The sequence below is a fragment of the Podarcis erhardii genome, assembly GCF_964252035.2.
Source record: "Podarcis erhardii genome assembly, chromosome: 5".
NCBI lineage: Eukaryota > Metazoa > Chordata > Lepidosauria > Squamata > Lacertidae > Podarcis > Podarcis erhardii.
This window is the reverse complement of record NC_138509.1, coordinates 26,481,435-26,504,091: the sequence shown is the minus strand read 5'-3', so window position 1 is coordinate 26,504,091 and position 22,657 is coordinate 26,481,435. Positions and strand designations below refer to the sequence as shown.

Genomic DNA, 22,657 nt, shown 5'->3' with positions numbered 1-22,657 from the left:
TTTTGGTTCAGTGTGTGAATGTTTCCAGTTACAAAGCACAAAGTGCAATTGATATGTCAGCTTCACTTAGTTTGTGCCTTGCGTTCAGGATTTTAAACGTCTTATTTCCTCTTTTTCTTCTCTTGCAGTCTGACACCAATGCAAGTTACCTACGTGCTGCCCGGGCAGGCAACTTAGAAAAGGCTCTTGACTACTTAAAAAGTGGAGTGGACATCAACATCTGCAATCAGGTTGTATAAGTATTTGATTAACAAGTGTTTTGGTTTGAATTCTTACTCATTTACATTTGCACCTACTTCAGCTGTCATTTGGTACAGTCCTAAAGTTTAGACAAATGGAACTATGTGGATCATTACATCATCATAATTATTCTTTCAACTTACATAACCACTGTACAAAGTGTAAATAGGTTCCTGCCAAAATGGCTCACGAACTAATATATGCAGAACAGAAGGGAGAAAGGATGGAAGTAGAAAAGAAAAAACAAAGTGAGATAAGTCAACAGTGCTATTCTGTTCATGTCTACTTTAGAAGTAAGACCTACTAAGTCCACTGGGGCTTAACTCTCATGTAAGTCAGGAACTGCACATAGGAGTACAGCTTTGCATTAAGTTCTGATTTCATGAGGGAAAACGCTCTAACATTCAAGGAAGTAAGTCTAGCTGAAGTCTGGCTCTTGCTTAATACTGCAGCATCAGGGCACATCATACTGTGCAAAAAAGAGGTGGTTGTAATTGTATTGTCCAAAGGATGCTTGTTAGAATCGATTTGTAGTGTGTTCCAACTACAAGGTAGCTTACCACTTTGAAATATGTATTGCTTCATAGAAGCAATTAATTAGAAAATGGGTTTGAGAATAGCTTTCTTTATTTCCTTTCCGCAAGCTCTCATCGTGTTGGAATGTGACCTTTTAGGCCTCTTGACATATTGCGTGTTGTTCTGGGCACCCTGCACCAACCTTTCCCATTCCTTTTTGTTTTTATCAGAATGGGTTGAATGCTCTCCATCTCGCCTCCAAAGAAGGCCACGTAGAAGTTGTTTCAGAACTGATACAGAGAGGTGCCAATGTGGACGCAGCAACAAAGGTCTGTTAGCTGATATCTAAGTGTCCTGCTGTTTTCCTACACAGATTCCTCACTCACAAAGTGTTGGCCAATTGAATGCAGACAATAAGGCCTTAAAGGTCAGGAGCTGTAGGGGAAGGTGTGATGTAATTTTTTGTGTGTGAAATCTCCTGTCATACAGATGACAAATATATAGGCAAATTCCCATCAGGGAATGAGTCGTCCTTCAATTACAGGCCCACTTTCCATATAGTCAGTGATTAGGGTTGGATAGATAGATCCTTGGTAGAAAAAACACTTAGCATGCCAAAGGCATTGTTCTCTCAATCTGCAAATTCAAGTGGTAGGTGCTGACTCTGGCCGCTGAGGGGGGAAAAGGACTTATTGTTCTAATTGACTGATCCCTAAGGTTTGCATAAGGTTTTTTTTAACATCTTTTTTTTAAAAAAATAAATCTTTCCACTTTGGTGATGTGGTTCTTGGTCCAAAAAATTATTCACTCCTGGATAACGCTGATCATATGGAAAAGTGAACATATATCTTTTACTTTTCATAGCTGCACTAAGGAAGAAGGAATTCTGGAAAGTTTGACTTGTTGTACAATGATCTATAATTCTGTCTTCCACTTAATTCAACTTTTGTATCTCAGTATGGGAATTATGTCAGTGAAATCCAAATAAAACCATGCAGATTAGCTGCAGTCTCGTAATGCATATTTCAAGTAGCCCTCATCACTCTACAGGTTTTTCCAAGCACCAATGATTTAGCTTGTAATATTTAAATTATTGTATTTATAATATCTTAAGCCATTTTTTCTTGATATGTATTAAAATGATTTAACTCTAAAACAGTTAGGTAGTATGATGAGTTACGAACTGCAGCAGCCTAAATTTCTAATGGGGACACTGCCAAAATAATTTGCAAGACCCCAGTAATATCCCTGGACATCGAACACAGAGCCTGTTACTCGATTGACAAGTTCTGCCATGTCTTCCTGCTGCATATGCTACTGGAGTTCATTAGGCATGTTTCACATTCCGTCCCCTTATCTCATTTCAGAAAGGAAACACAGCTCTGCACATAGCATCTCTGGCTGGGCAAACCGAAGTGGTGAAAGTGCTGGTTACGAGCGGGGCCAATGTCAATGCACAGTCACAGGTAAAATTGCTTTGCTTAGGGCTCAAAGGCTTATGTGGGTTTACATGCAGTCTGTCTTTTCCCTCCTTTCCTTTCCTTCTTTCCTTTCTTCCTTCCTTCCTTCCAACATGATAACATTAATATTTTATGTCTGATAGCTTTCCAAGAATTAACATTTGGAATAAATTATTGGGCAGAGTGATTTGCACAAACTCATTCCTTGCAATCAAACTTGTGCCCTTTTCAGACGTTGCCTCCATCCATGTTGTACCTAAGGAGAAGTCAGGAGTGGGTCATGTCCTTGTGCATGACCTCCCCATATCTCCTCACAGAAATTAACTGCTCTTATCAGAATGCAACATCTCTCCTGAACTTGAAAGATTAAACCCTGACTTATTTTCATGGTGAAAGGAATAGGAGAAGGCACGGGTGTGGCAGATTGAGCCCAGGCCTGCTCCCAATCACTCTCTAGGAACAATCTGAACAGCTTTGTGTTGACTTCCAGGCTGACATATAGTGACAGGCCCAAGATCTCCCAATGAGCTCCTTGGCTGTGGGGAGAGTTGAACCTGGGTCTACCCAGTCCTAGGCTGACATTCTAACTATTAAAGCAACACCAGCTTTCTAGCATAACTGTCCAAACACAGGTGAGAAGTTGTGGGGAAATAATAATTGGAAAACGGAACCCCCGCTCTCTTTCTCTTTGTGCTGCTGAAAAGGTTGAGAGAAGAGAGTACTTTGGGTTCAGGTCTCCTTCAGGCTCTTAAGAAAGCAGTGCTCAATTAATGCTGTCTTTCTCCTCCAAAATTCAGTCTCTGTTGCCTAGGAGGAATAAAGTCCCTTCTCAAAGTACATTTCCATCAACTTTCTGTACAGTTAACCAATGAGATGAATGCTGGTCACCGTGTGTTGCTGTGTATAAAATGTCCAGTGACACAGAGCACAGTCATACATTTCACCTTCTTGCTTAAGGTCTGCCCTCCAGCATCATCCAAACTGCATTGCTACATGGCTGGAATGGCTGATGATAAAAGCAGAACAGGGGAGGATCCCTGGGCCTGCTTGATTTCTGAAAGGGGTTGTGGTTCACAGTTCCTTTGCAATGTTAGTGAAAATGCCAAATTGAAATCCCCCTTGAAATAAAGCCTGCCATAGTAAATGTGCTTATCCTGCCATAATGAAATAAGAATCCTATCTCCACCCAATGTTTTGATGGCAGGCTTGTGAAAAGGAAGGTTTAAAATAATGTGTTTTGAAATAATGTTTCTTCTGTGCTGCTTTAGTACTCTGTAACTTATATGTACACACACACACCTTCCGTTTTATATTCCTTATACGGATAGGATGAAAAGATTCTGAATTGCCCAAGGTCAATTTGACCTTTTTTTGTTTGCAGAGTTTGGAGCATGGGGTGATTCCTGGAATGGGGATTGCATGTTCCCTCAGAATGGGTCATTCATGCTTGGCCATGACTGTTTCCTCCACATGTGGAGAGCAGGGCATGGAGAGGCTCCACCCATGAGGCAAGATGAGGGAACTGCCTGAGGCAGTGGAATCCACGGAGTCAGCAGGTCCTGATGTAGATCTTCACTCACCCCTTCTTCCCTGGCAGGGAGGGTGGGAGGATGCCATTTTGTGGTTCATCTTGGGCCAGCCTTGTTCCAGGGGAGTGCTGACTTCCCATGCCACACTGGCCTGCACACGGTGTGCTTTTGCTGTACTTTAATTAGGTGTACCATGAGGCACCAGGTTTCCAGCGCCACAGCTCACAGTGTCCTGTTCTTTCCCAGGACCCCATTCACCATGCCTCTCTCAACAGTGCTATCTGGACAGAAGTCCTTGGCCTCGCTCAGTAGAACGAGGATGGCCACCAAATGTAGCATGTCACGAAGTTTTTATATACACGTTGCCACCTAAAGAGCATCCCTGCCCCCAATTTGTTCCAGAGGCTTAAACACTTCTTAACCTCCCAACTGGGTACTCCTCTTTGCGCTATGAGTAGCTTTCCTACCATAGACCTGGGTAAGAGCAGGCTGCTGCATATATCAAGCTAAGTAACAGAAGGGCTATCAAGGTGAATGGCCTGGTGAAGGGTTAGCCAACATGGTGCCCTCCGGATGTTGGTGGGCTGCAGCTCCCGTCATCCCTGAGCATGGGCCATGCTGGCTGGGGATGATGGGAGTTGGAGTCCAAGAACATCTTGAGGGCCCCACTTTGGCTACCCCTGGTCTGGTTCGTTTCAACATGTCCAACATGGGGCAGTATGGGAAAAGAGGGCAAGGTTTGTAGTGTCAATAATTTCTATTGTGCCTTCTGGCCTGAACCAGGAGCTCTTCCTACACTCGAGGAGGACCCTGGTAGAGACACATGCCCGACTGGCATGTTCTCTCCCTCCTGGTCATTCATGCCAGAGCTTCAAAACCTTTCTTCAGCCCGAACACCACAGCGACCAATGCCAACAGACACCGGCACACTTAGGGATCCACAGAGTCTGCGCAGTTCGCGTGACAGACCTCAGCAACTCAGCATTTTGGCTAATCTACTTTGTGTACATATCAACACACACGGAGCACTGCATCATGGCTCCCTCTCTCTCTAGCATCACACAGCAAAGAGAAAAAGAACAAAGGACAATAGTCCCACTTCACAGAACACTGTAACACAAACATCCTGTCTTCATCACTTCCCACTCTGTGGAGTCAAAACATACACTGTCATGTGATAGACAACAATCCTATGACTGCAATCATGGAGCAGGAATTCTAACAGCTCACAAGGTAGTTAATAAAATAAAAATAGACATTAACCCATGAACTATCCGGACCCTGCACTCATCATCTGAGGCCCCTCTCTGTGAAAGATCTAGAAGGTGGCAACACAAGAAAGGGCCTTTTCTGCAGTGGCTCCCCACTTGTGGAATGCTCTCCCTAGGGAAGATCATCTGGCGCCTTTGTTACATATTTTTAGGTGCCAGGCAAAAACATTCCTCTTCTCCAAGGCCTTTAGCTAATTAAACAATCTGTGGCCTTTGAGGTTGTGGGAGGGGTTGTGTTTTTGTTGGTTACTATGATCTGTATTTTTCTTTTTATTGTAAATTGCCCTGTGATCTTCAGATGAAAGGTGGTATAGAAATGTGATAAATAATGATGATGGTGATAATTCCGTGTTCCAAACCACTTTAAAACTGCTTGTTACTATGTCATGCATTCTTCCATTGTTACGTTGCAAACTGCCCTGTGTTCCTGGGATGAAGGCTGGTATAGAAATACAATTAATAATAATAGTAATATTTAAACATCTCAACAGCCTAAAAGATATTATAAAATTAACAAGATAGTATTAAAATCAGTACTGACACAGAGATAAAGCCTACCAACGCTACAGGTCTCCTGACTGCAAAGTCTTGACCAAACATCTCTAGTTTCTAACATTTTATTTTATTTTTAGCTGAGGGGAAACCTAAATAACCCACTCAAGCAGAGATTATTTTCATTGGCTGTGGGAGATTTTGTCTTTCTTTCTTTTTTAATGGCTGAAGTTACATTGGCAAAGAACACAGTTCTGTGACATTTCTATTTAAAATGCACCTTTGGATTTGCCCAGTTCTTTTTTCCAGTTGGACACCACGTTCAATTTTGCCAGCTGTCATCTAGCTGACTAGGAACAGCTGAAGACCTCCTGCCCATCTGGCTAATTGGAAACCTATGCTGAGTTTTCAAAATGATCCTGGAGCATGTCAGCTGATAACTGGGCAGTACATTGCCTTATGGAGAACAGGAGGAGCCTGTTTGTAGGCAACGAACACTCCTTCCTCCACAGAGGAGGAAGTTCCGCTGGGGCTTCCTCTCCTTTAGATGATGAGCCCTTATGACTCTCAACACTCTTTTCCACAGGGCCATTTCAAACATTTCAAATAATGCAGTTTGCACATGTGATGAACAACTTTGGGGCGTACTCTCAATGGCAGTCCCAGGTTTCCCTCTGTGTAATGTGTACAACAGCCCTATAGCTAGGACTAATCTACAGATTAGCAATCTAATCTAATTGCAACGCCAGTTGTTTCACACTCCTTTGGGAAGCATAGACGGTGGACCACTTACTGAAGTCAGCAGAGAGGGATGAGAAGAATCGTAAGCGTTATTTCCTGAAGCTGACCTTGCATTTTCAAGGCATTGACTCTTTCCCCCAGAACTCAGTAGCCGGGCCAAGGTTGCTGAGTCAGCATTGGTGACATGGAGGAGTATACAGGAAGCCTTCACAAAACAAAATAATGCTTTTAAATATAGATCTGGTTTGGATGTAGCACTAAATAGATGAACAGCCACCTGTTTGGGATGCTGTAGCTCAGAATCTCCTGCAAGGAGCAGAAGCTTGAACCAGATGGCCTAAAAGCCCTCTGTCCAACTCTATGATAAACTGTGTCTTAGTGTTAAATACATAAGCCTTAGGTTTGTGCACCTGCCCCACTTTCCTCTCCTTCTCTGGAGTAGCCTCAAGAAGGAGATTAGAAGTTTTTACTTCTGTTTTAATTAACCACAGTTTATCACCATGTCCAAACTTAAAACTGTGGTTAATCTTAACTACAGTTTAGGGAAATAAGCTGTATTTTAAAACCGGGGTTTGAAGGTGACGTATCTCAGTTCACCATACGTAGGACTAACAATATGTTGTCTGAATGACAACTGTGCTTCCCTGTTGACCTGCTATTTATTTATAATCCCACTTTACCACAGATAACGCTCCCTGAAAGTAAAAAAGGCAGCACAACAGGAAAGAAGTTTTTCACACTGGTGAGCATTCAGAAATGTGATCCATCACCTGCAGCCTGAACTGGTACAATCTTTTCTGCCAAATCAGGACTCTGCCATCCCATTCTGTTGCACGTCTAACTATGCCTAGATGATTCTAAGTAAGAAGACTACAATGGTCACTTGATCAAAACTTTAGGTTTCCAAAGAAAAGTTATACTATTATGTTTTTCTTTTTCAGAATGGCTTCACGCCATTATATATGGCAGCCCAAGAAAATCATCTGGAAGTGGTTAAGTTTCTTCTTGATAATGGGGCAAGCCAGAGCCTTGCCACAGAGGTAAATGTTCATTTTATACTTTCTTTGCCAAAGCGTTAAATATATTGAAATGTGGAAGTACAACATAGCACCACTCCTTCGTATGAAATAAATGAAAACATTAGAGGCGTGCACAAACCCCAGGAGAAATTAGCCACATTGGAAGCTCTTGTCTGGTGCAGTACCAGAGACATCCACAGATAATCCATAATCAAAACATAATTACCAGTATAAAGTCAGCATTGATGTTTAAGAATGCAAAGAACCAGAGCTTAACATATCAGCAAATGAAATTTAGCAATAGCAGGAACTAAAGCTCATTCAAATCAGTTAGAGTCTCCAAGTTATTTTCAAGGGCAGATCCATAGTGCATTACAGTAATCCATCTGAGATGCAACTAATGCAGGGGCAAGTCTGAGCTTTCAAGGATTAGGCCCAGCTGGCACACTTTCTCCATGTGTGCAAAAGTAATCCTGGCTACAGTCACTACCTGAGTACCTAAGAACAAGGTTGGGTCCAGGAGTATTCCCAAGTATTGGTTTATTTATTTTTAAAGGGGAATGCAGCCCTATCCAGAACAGGTTGCCATCTTGTCCCTGGACTATTAGGCCTCCTAAGAATCAGCATCTCTTTCTTGTATGAACTTTATTTCAGTTTGTTCACTCTCAACCAGTCCATCACTAATGCCAAACACCGATGTTAGTTTACACATAGCTTTGCCTATCAAGTACAAAACAACAACAACATTGCAACATTGAACTGGGTTCCTTAAAGACATGTCTGCTGATTATTGTTGTTGTCTGGTAGGATGGATTCACGCCATTGGCCGTAGCTCTTCAACAGGGCCATGACCAGGTGGTTTCCTTGTTGCTTGAAAATGACACGAAGGGGAAAGTCCGTCTTCCTGCTCTCCACATTGCTGCACGCAAGGACGACACCAAGGCAGCTGCATTATTGCTGCAGAATGACCACAATGCAGATGTGGAGTCCAAGGTTAGTAGCAGTTCTTGTTTTTTTTCCTGAAGAAGAAGAAGAAGAAACAACAACAGATTGAGTGATGCATATAGTATCTCTGCTTCTCTGTGTTAACAAATCGAGAGTAGCCTAAGTCTTTTCTAGGTTTTACTGCTGCAGTTTCATTTAGCACCATTGCAAGTTGGACCTGCACCACATGCGATTTCCCAAGGCAATGTTAGCCCAGCAGCCATGACTGTTTTATCAGCTCTGGGAATGCAACAGAACCAAGAGATTTATCAGAACCAAGAGATTTATCAAGTGTTATAGCAGGCCACCATGATCAAAGGCTTTTTGGCTTGGTGGATCACAAGGGGCAAAGGCCTACTTTTCATTCAATACTTTCTCTTGTGAAGGGGAAGAAACATGTTGGTCTATATCTGAGCCAAATGCTAGTATCTGCAACTGTGATAGAATAATTAAATGGCAAATTGGTTGTTACTGAGGTCCTGGGTTCTGTTTCTTGATCACACTGGAGCTTAGATCAGAGTGTGGCGGAAAGACTGAACTCAGAGGAGGACTTTGATGTATATCATTCGCTGCAGTACGGAAGCAATAACTGTGTTTAGTTTTCTTCTTTAAAGGTCGGCAGAGGCTGCATCCGGACAATCAAACCATGCTTTACTAAGCCTTCAGCTATGCATTAGCTCTGTGCACCCACCCACAGCCTCTTCACTGCTGCTTCGTTTCTCCTGTTGCACAAGTGGAAAGACGAGTCAGGAAGTCACAATTAATTATAGCTTCCTGTTTTGTGCAAACTGGGAAACTGTGGTTAATGGCTTCTGCAAAAGCTTTCGGGACGTGGAGCTACAGTTTACAATTGGCTTAAAAATCCTACCTTGTTTGGATGCTGTTAAATAATTTCCAGGTGTGGAGGGGAATCTATAGAATCTGCAGATTCCAATTAAGTTTCCATGCTCCTGCAGAAGGAGGAGCAAAGTGGAAGTGAAGTTGCTGCATGGGCAGTTGCATGGAGCTCATGCATATCTGAGTTTATTAAGCCAGGATTTGATCATGCAAACCAGGTCATAGACTTGAAGGCTGACATGGAAAAAGCGGGGTTTCTGAATCTCTGTTTTTACCCCGGGGGGAAACGATGAAACCTCATTCACGTTGGGGGTGTGGGGGGAAATAGCCTGCCATTCAGCCTCGCTTTCCTTCTGTGCCTATTTGTGCTTTCATTGTCGTGTCCACACAGCGGTCACAAAGCTTTCTGCATCCATTATCACCGGTAGAGAACTAACCGTTCATTTTCTCCCCCTTCTTTGCTTCCAAATGTGTTAACCTAGATGATGGTGAATAGAACAACTGAGGTATATATGAAAATATATTATATATCTATAAATATATAAATATATGTGCATCATCACTTTCCCACAATGTAGAGCTGCTGCTGCTGCGTCATTCCTTCCTTCTCTTCTCTTCTCTGCATTGCCTTCTTAGAGGAGTAGAGTACCTGCTTTAGATTCAACAAAAAGTGGCATGTGCTAGAGCAGAATGTAGTTTTAGTTATTTACCAGGGCTTTCTGCAGCTGAAACGAGCGTTCATAAAGGCGTACAAGCAAGCTTCCTTTGGAACTAATTGTCACAGCCGAAAAGGGTAATTTTGCGCAAGAGGAAAGCGCCCGGGTTTCCAATGCCATATAAAATGTGCGTGGTTTTTCTTTAATCAGCTGTGTCAAGAGCTGCAGACATCCCTGACACACTTTTGCATCCAGGACTTAGTACCTTTAGGCTCTTGCATGACACTTTACTGTCAGTGTCAACAAAAAGGGTGGGGGGGGGGTAGGAGGAAGGTCTGGTTCTTCTGGGCAATTCAGAAATGTGTAAACACTTTTCAAGTTGAGGCAGTGACAGCTAGCATGGCTAAAGAGGCTTGCTGATGGTTTTAGAAATGCGTCAAGTTCCTTCTGAGATTCCACACATTGCGGGGACTGGTTGAATTGCTGCATGTTTTAGCACTGTTTCAAGAAGAGAAAATTATTATTATTATTATTATTATTATTATTATTAAAAAATGTCTGAAATATGAAAACAGGTCACTGAAACTATCTGGTTGGCTAGACGCTTTCTAATTAGAGTTGGGGATCTCATAATATTAACCCAGTTTGATTGCTCACAGTGGGGGTGTTGATCTTTTGTAGAAGGAGCCCTCTTTTTCTTTTTTTAAGTCACATTAATCTCTTTTTAAAATGGACTTTGATGTTGTTTTAATTTGCATCTGCTTTGAATTTATGAAGTCTATTCAGCAATTATTATCAAGTGACTTCATCTGAATTTCTGCAAGAAAGCTCTGTGATGTTAAAGTTGCAAGAATAAGAAGATACTGATAACAAGTAGATATTTCCCATGAGAAACTGATTTACCAATTAAGTGAAGGATAATATTTTCATTTTCATTAACTTACTTCGATAGATTCTTTTTAGACATTTTATCCTGCTCTTATTCTCCCAGAATAGGCATAGTAATTTCTTTCCCTTCTACTGAGTATATTTTTATTCATTGTCCTCAAACAAGCCATAAAGTAGTACTGAACATTAAAATAGAATGTCTACTGTGTCCCTAGACTACATTCTGCTGATTGGACTCTGCCTGGGCTGCAAGACATCCATTTTAGGAGCTGGTGGAAGACCTATGAAAAAAAATATTTATATCTTGCTGTGTGTTGTTGTTGTTGTTGTTCCTTTATTTCAGAGCGGCTTCACTCCTCTGCATATTGCTGCCCACTATGGAAATATTAACGTAGCTACGCTGCTTTTAAATCGTGGTGCTGCTGTGGATTTTACTGCAAGGGTATGTATTGATCCATACGAATTTCACTTAAACGTGACTCCTAAATTTGATTTGATTTGGTTTATAGTATTTCTATGCCGCTTTTCATTCAAATGAATTCCAAAGTGGCTTGCATAATGAAACATAGTAGAACATCGCAGAAACAGCATAACTCTCATAAAATAATTTCCCTTGTTTTTAATCTTTTATTTCTTATTCACGACTACTTTTGTTATGTCATAGTTATAAGCCACCTTGAGCATGGTTTGAGCTGTGGAACAGCAACATACAAATAAAATTACGTACATATGCATACCTTCCAACATTTCCCCAATGAAAATAGGGACATCCTATTCAATAATAATAATAATAATTTACTATTTATGCCTTACCCATCTCACTGGGTGGCCCCAGCCACTCTGGACAGCTTTTAACATATATAAAAACACAATAAAGCATTAAACATTAAAAAAAAAAACCTTCCCTATATAGGGCTGCCTTCAGACTGCTCAGGGGTTGGGTAACTCCGTACCCCCCAATATTTCTCCAATGAAAATAAGGACATCCTAAGGAAAAGTGGGACATTCCGGGATCAAATCAGAAACTGGGACTATGTCTGTAAATCTGGGATTGTCCCTGCAAAATAGGGACACTGGGAGGGTGTGATGTATGTATGATGGGCAGTGAGGTGGGGTGGGAAATGGTCTCACTCCTCATCCCCCCAATTCAGCTGCAGGTTTAAAGATAAAAAAGGGATCTCAAGGTTTGCAGCTTGGCAGCCTCAACAGCCATCAACAACACAGTGGATGGCACTGAAAAGAAACAGTATTTTCCTGCAGAAGTAATTTTTTTGTGGTTTGATTTCAGATGTCTTGTGCAAGCAAGATTTGCACATCCTTCTTTTTCTTTTATGGACTTTTAATTCTAAGGATCACTTCTTTGTCTCCCACACTCCCAATCCTAAGGAAAGGTAGTTAAGAGAGTCTCCCTGTTACAGGCTGGGTGATCTTGAGAATATAAATTTTCTCCTTTTTTTGCCAGCAGGAGTGTTCACCAGCAGAAACACAAATTAGGTTCCCATTTGATCATTCCGTCTTGCTGACATGGCTACAGCCTGAGGACTATGGATTGGGGTTTTTTTGTCTTTTGTCGGTGGGGGGGGGTTATTGTTTCACATTGGTAACAAGATCATCAAAGTGAGTTGTCAAATAAAAATGAAGTTCAGGTGCTTCTTCTTGGAAGACGAAAGGATTGTGAAAGTGTGGCTCGTTTCACAGCACCATCTTTAGAAACATGAAGATCAGGCCTGGCTGCAGGAGGCAAACTCCACTCCTGCTGCTCAGCATGATAAAGGGGGAAGACTAATCGTATTCCCATATTGCAGAGATGCAGTTCTGAAGCCAATTAGTGAGTTCATGGCAGAGGCAGGATTTGATCCAGGTACTGCTCTTTGCAACGGTGCCTTACCAGCTCACAAGAAGCTTGCCATTAGCAAAAAGCTAATGTACCTGATACCTTTTATTGATCTCGCGTCTTAGAGTTGTATTTGGCTGGTCAAGGCAATGGATTTGAGGATGATTTATTTATTTATACCACCACCAGTGTACCTGTCACTGTACGGAATAAAAACAGCATGCAGAAAATCAGACCTTGCCCCAAGAAGCTTACAGTCTAAATTTCACTTTTGACGGTGCATCGGCAATGATGGGGGAAAGCAAAGTAGTGAGGGAGCATTTCCCCCCCCCCCCATATGTCTTTTCTGGCTCAACGGCTATGATTTCTAAGCAAATGGAGCAATAGGGTTTTCCATCCTTGTCTCTTTTATTACAGCATCATGTGTCTGTGGGAGTATGTATTCGCTTATCCTTTCTGGCATGCCAGAGCTTTGTTGTCACCCTGATATTCACTGCATTTATCTTTTGCTTCTGTTTTTGTTGTGAATCTCTTTGGAAATAATTTGTATCCTGAAGGGCAGGATATAAATGAGACTAATAAATTACTGAGCGAGGCAACTCACAGCATGGCACACTGCTGCAGGCATTGCTGGTGGCCCCAGCACCTGTGACGGCATTTGTTGGCATCTGGTTCATCCCTGGTACACCAATCACACAACAGATAAAATGATGGTTAACATGTAGATGGCCTCGCTCATTCAGCAAGGTATCATTTTTATCCAGACGGCTTTTGGTCACCTCCCCATAGCACCACGTAGAAAGCATAACTCAAAGCTTATCTTCACTGTAGTATTGTGCCTGTTCTTCCCATTCAGAAAAACTAAATCAGTATGTTTATTTGTTCTATGTGCACATTTGGGCACTCGCATCGGGCATCAAGAAGCAATTTTAGCATAGGAAATTCAGCAGGATGCAAAAAGCATCTAGCTGGGTCTTGGATCTTTGTGCATGAGTGAGCCTGTTACGTAATTGTCCTGAATGTGCAGCACATTTGCATATGGTTGTCTTGCTAAACAGAAACTCAAAGCTTGAAGATAAAGGGTTAGATCCAAACTAATGAGGAACGGAATTTCACTCTTGAGGTGCTTCCTTGGGCAGAAGGAGAAGAAAGGCGATTTATTTATTTTCCTCCTTCCCTTGCTAGCCCCCTGAAAAAGCTGCTCTGGAGGTTCTGAACCCTTCAGAACAATGTAGGATCTGGTGCAGGGGGCTGCATTAGGAAGGAGAGTTGGCAAAAATTGCGTCCGTCCACCCACCCAAACATCTTCCATCTGAGTCCCTTCTGTGAACGGAAGGACTCTTTCTGCTTATGGAAGTATATGTCTTGATCCAACTCATATATTTTTAAATTATGCACAAACATTTCCAGTCTCTTCTCAGGGGGTTCCTCCCATGAGGCAAGGTAAGAAAGCTGCCTCAAGTGATAGATTTTGCAAGCACATAAAGGTGGCTCAGAGAGAACAGCAGAGGGAGGCAGAGAGATGCTGGCCCATTTTGTATTTTTTGCTCTATAAGACTCACTTTTTCCCTCCTAAAAAGTAAGGGGAAATGTGTGTGCGTCTTATGGTGCCAATGCAGGCTGCGCAGCTATCCCACATCGCTGTGCAGTGAAAGCAGCGATCCCTCTTGCTGTTCTGCGTCTTATGGTCTGGTGCGTCTTATAGCGCGAAAAATATGATATTTATTAGATTTCTATCCTGTCTTTCTTCCTTCATGGGACTCAAGGTGGCATACGTACGTAGAGCACCCAAGCATTTCCCGTCCAGCCACCTCTCACTAGTATCTGCCTCTTCCCCCTCAGCCACCCTGTCCATTTGTGACATCACAGGAAGTTTGTAGCCCACGGCAACTGCTTAGGGGTGCATCTGCACAGCCTCCCATCCAGGTACTGGAAAGGGGAATGTCATGAACATTGCTTTCGTGTAGCCCTGAAAAATTGTGCATTTTTGTGTGTGTGTGTGTGTGTGTGTGAGAGAGAGAGAGAGAGAGAGAGAGAGAGATTTTCAACCCAGTGCCTGAGTTCTAGTTGTATAAAAATAAATACCTTAGGAATCAGAGTGTGTGGAACAGGGTCAGTCAAAAGAAAATATGAATGCTTCTTAAAATCTAACTTGGTTTCCTCTGTTTCCTTTGACAGAATGATATCACTCCATTACACGTAGCATCAAAGAGAGGGAATACCAACATGGTTAAGCTGCTGCTTGACAGAGGAGCAAAAATTGATGCCAAAACAAGGGTAAGACTGTCTACAAATTACCGTATTACCCTTTATTACCCTATATGTATATTGGGTGTGGCTCACTGAAATGGATGTTATATTAGTGAAGCTATCAAAGAAAAAAATGCATCTTATTACAGAAAGTTTATTATAGAAAATGCATATTATTATTTTTGCTGCATGCTAGCAAAGAAAAAAAGCTGTTGGGGAGCTAACTGAGAAACTCTACTAGCTGCTGGAGACAGCACAAGATAATGATATGATCCGCAGTACTGAAAGCATCTCATATTTGACAGGCTAGTAGAATTAGCAAGCAGAGTTGAGAAACATTCAGATCTTCAGGCATAGATCTTCCACCAGGGCCGCTAAAGCTGTCTCCATCCCATACTCATCCCAGAAACCAAACTGGAAAATGTCAGTGAAAGATATGGTCTCAGATTCTGTCTCCTGTTAAGATCTTGATCCACGGTAACCCCTTCCCTCTTCCTGCAGGGTGTGCTCTGATACCAGAACATGTGGAGACTGGCTGAATAGCTATACCCTTTCCCTTTCCATGTCTGTTTACACATCCCTGAGCCAAGCATTGTCTAGGCCTGACTCCCCAAATTGTAAAGCTGATTTTGGATCTCATATGAGGATTGGTCTTTTTTATGATACATGAAGGGAACCTTTTGTTTCAATATGCAGCAGCTGGCAAGTGATGTAAGAGCTAAATGCATAACAAATGCAATGGCCAATAAATGGAGTCCATTGCTGTGTCAATTTCCCTGCATTGGCAGCTGTTGGAGAAGTCTGCCAATGACAAATTTCACTGTTTGGTTTGTTCAGAGCGCTCTCGAGTGAAAAACGCTGCTGCCTCTGCTGCTGCTTCATACAACCCATGCCCTCTGAACATCGCCTCTCTTATCGTGTCTCCCTTTTCTCTGTCTTCCAGAATGTATTTCACCAAATAAAACATACTTAGTGAAGTTGATTAAATTAGCTGGAGTTAGCTTGGCTGCCTTGATACTAGGCTTGCCGACGTGAATTTGTGTTTGTCACAGGCAGCAAGCACATTTTACCCGGGATTAGCAGTAAGCGCTTGTAATCTTCAATCTACTGCGGTACAGCTGAACTGAAAGGCCAGCTCTTGGATCTGCAGGGGAAAAAACATGCTGCATGTACACTTTCATGATCTCCCAGGCTGGCTGGTGCTTTTACAGTAACCACAATGGAATATATAAAACTAAACTGTCCCATACCCCAAGGATTGTACATTCTCCTTTGACATTCCTTCCCCAGCTTCTGTGGTCACATGGGACAGACTTTGCCCTCTATGCTGGTGACCTGGTGAGAGACAGGTTGCTGAGCATGCATCGTGGAGGAGCCTCCCCAATATTGGTCATCACTTGGCACAGTGGAAACATGCCTGGTTGAGAGTCTGTGAAGTGAGATGGGGAGGGCTCCATAGAATACCATAGCCTGGTGGTAGGGCACACGCTTTGCATGCAAAAGGTCTCACGTTCAGCCCTTGGCATCTTCAGTAGGGCTGGAAATAGATTCCTGTCTCAAACACCAGAGAGCTGCTGCCAGTCAATGGTCTGACTATGTTTCCATGTCTATGGGTGTCATATATTCAGGGCTGCTTGTGATCATCTCTGTATGAATGGGCGTAAGTAGATCATGCCCACCACCACCACACACACACATGAATGAGAAAGTTTTATCTCCCAGACCTTTGAGGCATTTAGGTCAGGTCTAGACTTTAAGGCCAACACATGGCCATCGCCCAAAGGAGCAGCCCTGTTTCGCCTCCTATTCTGTCTCTCTCTCTCTTCTGGTAAATTTCAGTAATGCAAAGCACATGTCATCATATCATTGCACTGTTGAGGGGTTCCCCACCCTGCAGTTGTCAGCCAGTGAAGTGGAGCAGCCAAATACTTCACACAATTATATTTGCATTACTTAATATTACAGGGAAGAAAGGAGGAAGAGTTAGCAGGACCACAGGTTTTATTGGCGGAGCGATGATGTGTTGTTCCCGTCTTGTAGTACAACTAGTAAACTTACATGATGCCTATGTAGAGATGATATTAAAATTTGCTCCAGTTAAATGTTAATATTGGCATCTTTTCAAATTTGGAGAGTTGAATTGCAATTTTAAATTCCAACTTTGTCATCCTCTGACCTAACACTGCGTAGTCTATGGTTGGGTTCCATGTTTCTCAGAGTAATTCTCTACTGGCATATGAAAAAATTGACATTTGTGCAGTGAAATTTAAATGTATTTACTTGTTTCTGAACCTATTTTTAGAAATGTGAAACCCCACATTTTTCACATTTAAATAAAGCATTGCCTTAGGAGGAAGTGGGAGCAAATAGGAAACTATTTTAGCCTTAAAAATGCTCTAGGTACCACAAATAAATCCCCTGGCTATATTATAATTTTGGGGAGAGATTATATTACCTCACATTCATTATAGTGAATTTCTCTGAGAACAACTCTCGAGGTTCAGCACCAGTGTAAAAATGTGAACCCCAAGCAGCAGCAGGGTGCATGTACAAAAGGCTGTTACTCAAATGCTACATTAAAGCATGATTCCTATTCTTTCTCCTACTGGCCTTGCATGTCAGAAGGCCCTGTGGAAGGTTAGATAAAACAGATGATGCAGTTAATCTGCTATTGATGCATGTTTAGGGAGTTCTTAATCTGCCGAATGTCATAATTGTTTGTAAAGGTTTTCCCAGAGCCTTTCCAGGAGCATTGAATCAGAGGATGGATGTATCCTAATGTGTGCAATGTATTTTATGCTTCCCATCCTCCTACAGTTTGTCTGCCCAGGAAATAAACATTCTTGGAAACCCCTTATTTCAGATACAGAGCAGCTCTGGTGAATTTGCAGTGGCTTGCTTTAACCTTTTTTGTCTCCCCACCCAACCCATGGGCATTTAAAGCAAGCACTGATCCACACATTGTTTTCTTGCTTTGTTATTTGGGTAGGAAGCATTTGTTGGTTAAGCAAAAGTACTGCTGTTTTTCTAGGTACCAGAGCTCATCGTGAACACCTCCCTTGTTCTGTAATAATGGAAATGGCGCCCACCTGAGAGGGGCTGGAGTTCCTGCAAGTTCCTACTGAAAAAAGCCCTGAGCAGGAGTATAAATTTGCTGAAATCTTTTATTGCCTTTTTGAGGTGGTTGGGTAGCTAGGTGTTGGGGAGAGAGGAAGAGAGAGGGAATTGCAGGTCAGCTTTTCTCCCTCTGACAGATATCCGTATTACTTTGGAAAACCCTAACCAACTCAGACAATTGCCTTGTTCAGTGAGGAAGAAGTGCTGCTGTTCTGTCTTTCATGCAGTTTTATGAATGTCAGGATCTTGTTATTTAAAGGCTCTTATTTAATATCATATGCATTTTATGGTGTTTGATGCTGGCAGAATCATCCCCAGTAAAAATTTCCTGGCTCTGCCAACAGAGCTTTTCTGTGGACTCTCTTGTTTGTGAATAAAATGTAGTTTTTTGCTGCAATCTATACTTTAAAACTACCTGTAGCTCAACACCTGCTGGCTGCTCCACATGTCAGAAAGCCTGAAGCCAGACTGTGGAAGGGAAAGTATTTCACTGCTATCTTGATTAGCAAAGCAAGAGAAGTGTGCCTCACTCTGAGCTTTTTCAGCTGCCTGTTACTTGGGGGTAACAGGACTTCAGCATCTTCTTTCACTGTCAAGAAGGAAATGGGTGAATCTTTCAGTCCATCTCAGGAAGAATGTTCCTTCCAGAAACTGCTCAAACTCAGGCTTCACCTGGCAAGTGACGTATGATGCGTGGAGGGGGAACCTCTCCGCAGTTGTGGAATGTCTCCATGTGCTTAATAATAATAATAATAATAAATAATTAATTAATTTGTACCGTGGCCGGAGCCAGGCTCATGGCGGCTAACATCATAAAACTAACACAGTATACAAAGAACATAAAAACATAAAAACAGGCAATCAATTAATTAAAATACATCTTAAAATTAGTTCAGAGCAAATTAAAATCTGGACAGATGGCAGTCCATGGGTAAAATTGAGAGTGGTTAATATTCTCCAGGGTCAACTGTTATCACTGGTCTTATAAAGGACCTGTGAGGGGTTAGGAGGCTTCTTTAATGCTTGTTACTTTACAGAAAGAAAAGAATCAGACCGAACTCGGATCAAAGGCTTGGTGGAACAGCTCCATCTTGCAGGCCCTGCAGAAAGATGTCAAATCCCGCAGGGCCCTGGTCTCCTGTGAGAGAGTGTTCCACCAGGCTGGGGCCACGGCCAAAAAGGCCCTGGCTCTGGTCAAGGCCAGTCTAATCTCCTTGGGGCCTGGGATCTTCAGGGTGTTATTATTTTCAGGCCTTAAGGTGGCATGGGAGATACCAGGAGAGGCGGTCCCATAGGTACAAAGGTCCTAGGCCGTATAGGGCTTTAAAGGTTAAAACCAGCACCTTAAACCTGATCCTGTACTCCACCGGGAGCCAGTGCAGCTGGACAGCACTGGATGAATGTGCTCCCACGGTGAGGAGTTTCTGGGTCAGTTTCAAGGGCGGCCCCACATAGAGTGAGTTACAACAATCAAGCCTGGAAGTGACCGTCACATGGATCACAGTGGCAAGGTCAGAGCGAGAGAGATAAGAGACTAACTGCTTAGCTCGACGGAGATGAAAAAATGCCGCCTTTGTTGTAGCTGGGGAGGTCCTGTTGGCACTCCTGCCACAGCCTGTTGTTTGAGGGGAGCTAGCATGTGAGAGGCTTTTCTCTGTGGTGGCTCTCAGCTGATGGAATGATCTCCCTTATGAGAGCAAAAAGAAATACTAGTGTGCTTTGCTTTCTGTCCCCACTAAGGCAAAAATGGGACTGAGGGCGGGGGATTGTGCCTTCCTTGCAACTTTCTGCTTGAGGCCTGCCTCTTAGAACTCAAAGTTCACAAGAAGTTATGTTTGTTTGCAGCACCAGATTAGGGGCAGTGCGGACAGTTCCCCTGCACAGGGCGTTGAGCCAAGAGGGCACAAAATTGAGAAGGTCCATAATTGGGAAGATCCATTTGGGGGCACCAAATTTTGGCCTTGCACAGAGCACTGTAGTACAAAAGTTTACCCAAGTCCACCTTGTTTTGTTTGCTGTCTGCAAACGACATTTCAACTAAATTATGAAAATTCCAAAGATGTGGTCTTGGTTTACCCGTTTGCCCCGTACCATATTTTCTGATAAAGCCAGCTCAGATCCAGAATTAACTTGTGGTCAAATAATCCAATGATCTAAAGTTTTCACAGAGGCATTTTGGGCATGATTGTGGCTTCAGGTCAGTCCTAAGAATAAAAATAATAAAAAGTTAATAGAGGATGCAATAGAGGATGAAAAAGATAAACAATTAGGAAGGAATGACACTGTAATTTCCAACCTAAAAGATGTTTCCCCAGTGCACCACGACAGATTTAATATGAGCACACTATGTGCTCAGAGTGCATCAACGCCTTTTTGAACGCACAACCGTAAAGTGCTTGGAAAGAAGGTGATTGACATTGTGTAAATAAATAAGAGGGATAAAGTGGCACCTAAATTACATGTTACACAGATCTTGTTTATAGCTGCTGGGTTGCTGGCATACTTGAATATCATTTTTTCCTCATTGTTATAGCAGTGGGCCTTTAATTCTGTTCTGGTGCGTACTTAAATGGTTTTAAAATCTTGCGTCAATCCTTTGACACACAGGATTTGTTTGGATGATCATTTTGTAAACTGCTTTGAGGTTTTTTCCTACATTCAGGCGGTATATAAATTTTTATGAAATAAAAAAATACTGGTAAATAATCATATTTCAGCTTAGTAGACCGAGATGTAGATGAGCCATTTCCTAGCACTCACATCCCCTTAGCTCCTCCACTTGTAATGTGACCAATCTGAAGGAGGAGGTCTTTAAGAAACCATAGTTTCCTATTTTCTCCGAACTTAGGAAACTATGGTTACCAGCTTTGGAACAAGCCAGGGTATTTAACCAACAGCAAACCACAGCAAGCATATATCTTAGCTTTCACTGAACCTGGTAACCATAACTTCCCAGTTTTAATGAAATGGGAAGCGATGGTTAATTGGATTTCTCATGCTGCCAGGGGAGGAATAAAGAAGCTGCATGTGAAGGTGAATAAATTTGCTTATTAAGCTGACATATGGTCATACAGACTGGAGCACTGAATCTCTGGGTGCAATAAGAGACTAGATTTTAAGTTTTGTTTGTTGACTGAACGTATTGCGCAAACATTGAACAATACAATGGGGAACCACGGCCTTCACTTTTATGAGCAAAACCCAAGCAAATAGGTAAAATCTGCCTTAGCCTATATATTTACGAAGTGAAACAGTGTAAGCGCGCTAGGTCACAATCTGCCTGAGTCATCCTAACTAAATTGACATTAGCTGACACTCCGGCCTACAGGAACTATGTGAGAAGTGCCAAGGAAGCAAAGATGTGAATAAACGTGAGGTAAATCTGATATGGATAGGTAGCTGCCTTAATGGCACTTGAAATGGCTGCGTACAGCACAGCACATTTATGTGTGCCCCTGCACGTAAGAGACACGGAGAGAAAGACTCTGTTCTGTGAATTCTGTGAACCTCAGAATTACAATTTATCAAGAGTTTCAGTGCGATCGCTGTTGTGTTGATTTGGAACATGGTGTTGTTGTTTTTTGGTCAAACTATGTTTATTAATTGGCTCACCAGGACATCTGTTTTCAACTCAACTGTTTGTGAATAACCACTGCTAATGATGCACTATTTACACCCTATGTACTTTTTTGGGCATTTCCCCCCCCCTCCTGGTCTCGCTGTTTACTCTACCTGTGTGGCAGCAGCGGAGACAGGGACGGGGGACGAATGCGTCTGATGAATTGGACTATGGTCCACAAAACCTTGCAAATCAATGTCACTACTGTGTTGGCAGGGGTGGCCAAGTAGGCAGGGTGCTATTGCAGTGCTGGGAAGGAGGTGGTGATGTCAGGGTGCTATGGAGCCCAGCGTCAACCTCACCAGTATTAACCCACCCTGGAAGGTGGCAGTGCCCCCCACCCCCTGCCAAGAGGTGCTACCCCATCAGATCAATTGCTACTGTTTGCTAGTCTTCAAGGTACCACAAGGCTCTCTGCGTTTCTTGCCTGGGACAGACTAACCTGGCTACTTCTCTGGAAATAGTACAGTTGTGTGTGGAATGGAAATAAGCAACAGTGCTTTTCTGTGTCCTTCTCCATTATGGAGGAGATACATTGAAAATGTAACATAAATTGGTGAAGATTTCCTCCAACCCCCTTTGGGGGTATCCCAGAACAGTTTAAATGTGTTCAACTTGCATCCTTCATTTATGCCCCTCCAAAATAATGGGTTGTGACTTCCTTATTCAACAGGACGGGCTGACACCTCTCCACTGTGGGGCACGAAGTGGCCACGAACAGGTTGTGCGGATGCTGCTTGACCGAGGTGCCCCAATCCTTTCGAAAACGAAGGTAATGTGGAGCTTGGGATTTGGAGAATGATAGATGGTCTGACTCAGCAAGAAGGAGTTTCCTAGCTTCCTAACTGTGCAGCTAGCTCCACTCGCTGAAGAGACATTTGTGCTTGAGTCTGGTAAACAGACCCCCTACCCACCTCCCCTATCCAAGTGGCTCATTGGACTGGCTTTGAAAAGAGTGGTGCTTTTTTCAAAAGCAGCTTGTGCTGTGGAATTGGGTACCAACAGTGCAAAGACAGAGAAAATCTCAAGTCCCCGGGCATGTCTACGGTAGCTCTTTGAATCTCAGCCTCAGGTTGCACCCATTCTCTTTCCTGCTCATCCCTCTCAAGTCTGCATTTTCCCACAGGTACAGGCAGGCCATTTTCATAAGTAATTTTTATTAACGAGGCTTTACATTTCCTGTGCCTGTAAATAATAAATGAAC

General features: G+C 42.6%; 1 protein-coding gene across 26 annotated transcripts in view; it reads left to right on the top strand.

Annotated features, from left to right (window-relative positions):
• The window catches only part of ANK3 (ankyrin 3), a 393,627-nt gene that overhangs the window by 255,487 nt on the left and 115,483 nt on the right, over positions 1 to 22,657 (top strand). For 18 of the 26 annotated variants that reach the window (XM_081861089.1, XM_081861106.1, XM_081861088.1 and 15 more), the window contains 9 exons: positions 129 to 230; positions 987 to 1,085; positions 2,124 to 2,222; positions 7,191 to 7,289; positions 8,076 to 8,261; positions 9,572 to 9,595; positions 10,977 to 11,075; positions 14,646 to 14,744; positions 22,127 to 22,225. In XM_081861089.1, coding sequence (XP_081717215.1) covers positions 129 to 230; positions 987 to 1,085; positions 2,124 to 2,222; positions 7,191 to 7,289; positions 8,076 to 8,261; positions 9,572 to 9,595; positions 10,977 to 11,075; positions 14,646 to 14,744; positions 22,127 to 22,225 — 906 coding nt within the window. Of the gene's footprint in view, positions 1 to 128; positions 231 to 986; positions 1,086 to 2,123; positions 2,223 to 6,935; positions 6,992 to 7,190; positions 7,290 to 8,075; positions 8,262 to 9,571; positions 9,596 to 10,976; positions 11,076 to 14,645; positions 14,745 to 22,126; positions 22,226 to 22,657 lie in introns of those variants that run through there. The other 8 variants (XM_081861079.1, XM_081861103.1, XM_081861090.1 and 5 more) reach the window with 2 other exon arrangements.